The 5,284-nt window shown below is 39.2% G+C and overlaps 1 protein-coding gene across 1 annotated transcript in view; it reads right to left on the minus strand.

Annotated features, from left to right (window-relative positions):
- ERLIN1 (ER lipid raft associated 1) overlaps positions 1-5,284 on the minus strand; it is a 38,199-nt gene that overhangs the window by 24,085 nt on the left and 8,830 nt on the right. Inside the window, exons 6-7 of the mRNA XM_008570597.1 lie at positions 3,723-3,848; positions 1,591-1,664 (exon numbers count right to left, since the gene is read on the minus strand). Of these exons, the coding sequence (XP_008568819.1) occupies positions 1,591-1,664; positions 3,723-3,848 (200 nt within the window). The remainder of the gene's footprint in view (positions 1-1,590; positions 1,665-3,722; positions 3,849-5,284) is intronic.

A 5,284-nucleotide genomic window follows, 5' to 3' on the forward strand; every position in this document is an offset into this window, starting at 1 on the left:
AGGAAGGAAGGAAGGAAGGAAGGAAGGAAGGAAGGAAGGAAGGAAGGAAGGAAGGAAGGAAGGAAGGAAGGAAGGAAGGAAAGGGAAGGAAGGAAGGGGAAGGAAGGAAGGGGAAGGAAGGTAAGAAAAGAAAAAGAATGAAAGAAAAAAAAGAAAGAAGGAAACAACATTCACAATAACTCACTGAACTTTCGAAAGGAAAGAAAAGAACTGGGGGTACTAGAGGAGGAGGAAGGGGAGGGAAGGGGTGTCAGCAAGAAATTGGTAAAGGGTCACAAAGAATGATTATGTTTTGTAATGAGGAATATACTAATTATACTGATATGACCATCACGTATTGTACACAGATACTGACATTCAACTCTGTATACCACGAATGTGAAACATAATCAAATATGTTTCAAAAAAAAAAGGGTAAAATAAATAAATAAAAAGCTGGTCATGACCAACTGAAATTGACTTTACAACCCACTAATGGATTTCAACCCACAATCTGAAAACACAGTGACCCAGAAAAGCAAGGATATAACCTCTCACCATTCGATCTCCCAATGCCACTGCCACCACCACACCAAATTCACCTACTACCTTGCTTTTTATTCAGGCCACCCCGCCCACTTTAAGTACCTTTTTCACTCTGATATAGTTTGGATATGCTTGTCCCCCCAAAGCTCACGATGAAATCTGATTCCCCAATGTGGTAGTGCTAGAAGGTGTCCGGGTCATGGGGACAGATCCCTCATAAACAGATGAATGCCCGGCCATTCCACTTCCTCCAACCCCCATTAGTGACCTCTCCTAGGAATGGATTAGTTCCCTCAGAGCTGGTTGTTAAAAGGAGCCTGGTACCTCCCCCCTGTCTTTCTTGCTTCCTCTTAGCTATGTGGTCTTGTGCCTGCCAGCTGCCTGCCACTTTCTGCCATGAGTGGAAGCAGCCTGAGACCTGTGCAAGACACAGCTTCTCTGGAATCATGAGCTACATAAACCTCTTTTCTTTAGAAATTACCCAGTCTCAGGTATTCTGTTATAGCAGCACAAAAATGGACTAATACACTCTCCTTTCCCCCATATAAGTCCAATGAATTTTTCTAGACCTACCTAAAATCTCAACTCAGTCACAGTCTTCCTAGGCACACTCTCTTGAAATGTTCTCTTACTCTTACAGCAATAACCATACAATGAATTAATCTGTCAACTTATTCTTTGTGACACCTATTTCATCTAGAATTAGTGTTTAAATCTTACAGTCAAACTCCTTTTTCGTAATCTTACTGAGGGCAAGGATTACTCTTAGACTGATTTATTACTGTATCTAAATAATGCTTCACGCATGTCAGAAATCTTAATTTTATTTCCTTGTAAGAGCCTTAGCTTATCAGTTCTGTTTAAGAGTTCACAAGAAAATGCCACCCACAGTAAGCTATAAGAATATTTTATTTGGCAGAGTCTTAAAGTCAAATTGAGAAAGGTATTCTATAAATCACCATAATACTTAGATTAAATAACTGCTGAGTAAGCAATCCAATGAGAGGAGGATTAAATTCAAAATTCCCAAAATTCCCAGAGTACCTCCCTAGGAAAAGAGCTTACCTGTATAGTGAGACCTGGGGCCATGATGTTTAAATCTTTCTGCAAAGCTTGCTTCAGGTTTTCATCTATTTGATCTGTTTTTGAAGCCAAAAAAAACATACTCAATATATTTTTTTTACACTGTATTAATATTGAAACTAGACCTAAAGTTTCCACAGTATCATTCTTTTATAGAATTTAAAACTGCTTATATTTATATGAAAATATATATTTGAAACAGTTTTCCTTTTGTGTGGCAGAAAAGTATAAGGAATTGTCTAATAAAGAAATCAAGGAAGCAAGATGACAAGCATCTAATCTAAGTTTATCAAATAAAATAAGTTTATCCAATAAACTTATTATTTAACTTATTTTAGATAAATGTACTTATTGGATAACTTATAAGAATTACTTATTGGATAAATTTAATTAAAGGATAAAATAAGGAGAATCTGGATCTCTAGTATGTATGTTAATTCAGGGCTCTTAATATGTGTCCTGATTCTCACAAAAAAGCAAATTCCTATCTTCACTCAATATTTATTCAAATTCCCAAATAACTGAATTTAATTTCCCAAGATCTCAGCTTTACTATTATCTTGGATTCAAAAACAGAGAAAGAATAAAAGCTCATAGGAAAGTCTTTGAAGCACACACAAATGAACAATAAAGATGTCATTTCACTTGGACTTGTAACATCAATTTTCTATCCACTTCAATGGTACTTTCACCATTATTAAAATGATTTGTTAAGTGACAAATCAGGACTGATCAGTTTCCTTATATGTCATCACACTAGTTGTCAATTATCAAAGAGAAATCGATTGTAGATTTTAAATTGATTAACCATCCCTATGCCTCCCTCTAATAAATTCACTAATAATTCCAGTTAGGAAAAGTGAGCAACAAACAGCAACAACTTGTTTCCTGGTCAGAACTTTCAGTTTCACAAATGAAGTCACCATGCCAAAGAAAGTTAACATCGTAGCCCTGAGACTGTGATCCTTAGAAAGGCCTGTTTGCAAAGTGGCCCTTGGCTGGCACCTGGGAACTTGGATTGGGGGAGGGTTGCCGCCATCTCAAGAACTGATAGGAGTGCTCGCTGTGCCTAAACTGTTTATACAAACAACTTTGTTTATGCTGAACACCTGCTTTTCTTCTGGGAGTCTGGAATGTGCTAGGCAGAGGGTGCCTACATGACCAGTCCCCAGTAACAACCCTGGGCACTGAGTTTCTTTTTTTTTTTTGTCTTTTTGTGAGACCAGCCGCACCGCGCTCAGTCAGTGAGCGCACCGGTCATCCCTATATAGGATCCGAACCCAAGGCGGGAGCGCTGCTGCGCTCCCCCCGCTGCACTCGCCGCACTCTCCCGAGCGCGCCACGGGCTCAGCCCGTGGGCACTGAGTTTCTAATGAGGTTCCCGGTAGACAACATTTCATATGTTGTCACAACTTGTTATTGGAAGAATTAAGCACATCCTGTTTGATTCCACTGTGAGAAAACTCTTGGAAACCTACACCCGATTGCCTCCAAACTTTACCCATGTGCTTTTCCTTTTGCTGATTTTGCTTTGTATCCTTTGGCTATAATAAATTTTAGCTGTGAATACAACTATATGCTAAGTCCTCCTACCAAATCATCAAACATGGGAGTGGGTCTTGGAAGACCTATAATACAGACTTCTAAATTTCCTCAATTATCTATTAAGATAGCAACAAAACTTATTTTTCATAAGTTATCACAATAAAAACAGAATATAGTTTGTAAACAAATGAAATCTTTCCAATCTCTACCAAGCTATATAAGAAATTTTACTTTTTTTTTTTCGTGACCGGTAAGGGGATCGCAACCCTTGGCTTGGTGTCCTCCGCACCGCGCTCAGCCAGTGAGCGCACCGGCCAGTCCTATACAGGATCCGAACCCGTGGTGGGAGCGTCACTGTGCTCCCAGCGCTGCACTCTCCCGAGTGCGCCACAGGGCCGGCCCTATATAAGAAATTTTAAACTTAAGTTAAAGAATAAATATTTTAAAGACAATTGCTCAGAAGAAATGCTCAAACAGCATAAGATTTACTAACATTATAGCATCAATAAATGAGTTGAAAAAGATTCCCAGCTGGCTATTTACATACTTAAAACAAATAAGACACTTACCAAACAATTCAATGTAAACTTCTTGAAGTGTATGGGCACTGCAAAACTGGTTCAGCTCATGGTGGATTTTGTTGAAGATTAAAGTCTTGTCATAATCTGCAGTGTAGTTCCGCACGATATCAAACACTGAAGGAGAGGTACAACCCACATTTGTTTTACCTAACAATGACCCAGGTATCTTCAAATTCAGCCAGGGTGGTATATTATACATGAGCAAAAGTGCCAACAAAATAGTGAAAACAAAACACAACTCACAAACCTTGATGTGTTCCTCATGCTCAATTTTCCAGATATCCTTGCATTTGCAATACTAATGAGCAAACTCAAATTCCATACTAAAGAGAGTATACATTATTTTGGAGGTAATAAGGAACTGTAAAAGTTTTGTCATGCAAAGGCATGACAATCAGATGTGTACTTTGGCAGCAATGTGACGATGAAGTGAGAGACACAGAGATCAGAGGCTTGGAAAAGTGTAAGGCAATACCTGCAAAGCAAAGGTTTAGCCAAAAGGTAGACAGGGACTGAACTAATTGGGGAACAGTAGGAATAAAACAGGAAAGTAGCTGCAAAAGACCATTTTTAGAAAGACAGTTTTTAACGGCTGTAAAAAAGATACCAGACTAGAAGGGAAAGGAGCTAACAGTTACTGGGCTAGGCTTTGTCAGGCAATTTACACACATTAGCACTTAACCCTCACCAAAAATATCTTATTTTGCATATTAGGAAACTACAAACCACAGAATTTCAGAAATGTCCCAAAAGGTACAAACTAGACCGTGTTGGAACCTGTGTTCTATCTACTAAAACGTGTTTTCTGCTTTTCTTCAGACTCAAGGACTTGCTTCACTGACCTTTCTATATAGCATATTAGATGCAACTAGATCCCATGTCACAATGATGGACAGGCCATCAATAAATACTTGCTGACTAAATCATTTGTTTGATTATTTTCCAAATGAATTAGTGATCTCACAGTTTCCTATTTATCTATGACTAGAGAACCATCAATCTCTTCCTTTGTTTTGTTTTCAATCACAATCCATTCCAGTGATTTGTGACCAGGGAAAATAGATGAAAAAAGAAAAGCAAAATAGTTAATCTCTGAAAAGTATGATCCAAATCCATTTGACAGTAATACACCTGCTCTCTGCTCTGAAATCTTCACTATCTGTGCCTGTACCAGTGATGTGAAATTTAGCATGACCTTATATCCCAATATATATACATTTTTTAGGTCTGTATCATGTCTTCTCAAGTAAAATAAAAACCCCTTGGGCCGGCCCGGTGGCGCACTGGAGAGTGCGCCGCTTGGGAGTGTGGCGGCGCTCCCGCTGAGGGTTCGGATCCCATGTGGAGACCGGTTCCCGCTCACTGGCTGAGCGTGGTGCGGGTGCAACACCGAGGGTTGCAATCCCGTTGCCGGTCACGGTCTGGTACGGGCGCGACACTGAGGGTTACGATCCGTTGCCGGACACGAAAAAAAACAAAAAAAAAAAAAAAGGTGAAAGTTATGGCCTTTCCCTTAAAGGGTTTTTTTTTTTTTTCTTTTTGTCTTTTTT

This window comes from Galeopterus variegatus, unplaced genomic scaffold (assembly GCF_000696425.1).
Source record: "Galeopterus variegatus unplaced genomic scaffold, G_variegatus-3.0.2 Scaffold619, whole genome shotgun sequence".
NCBI lineage: Eukaryota > Metazoa > Chordata > Mammalia > Dermoptera > Cynocephalidae > Galeopterus > Galeopterus variegatus.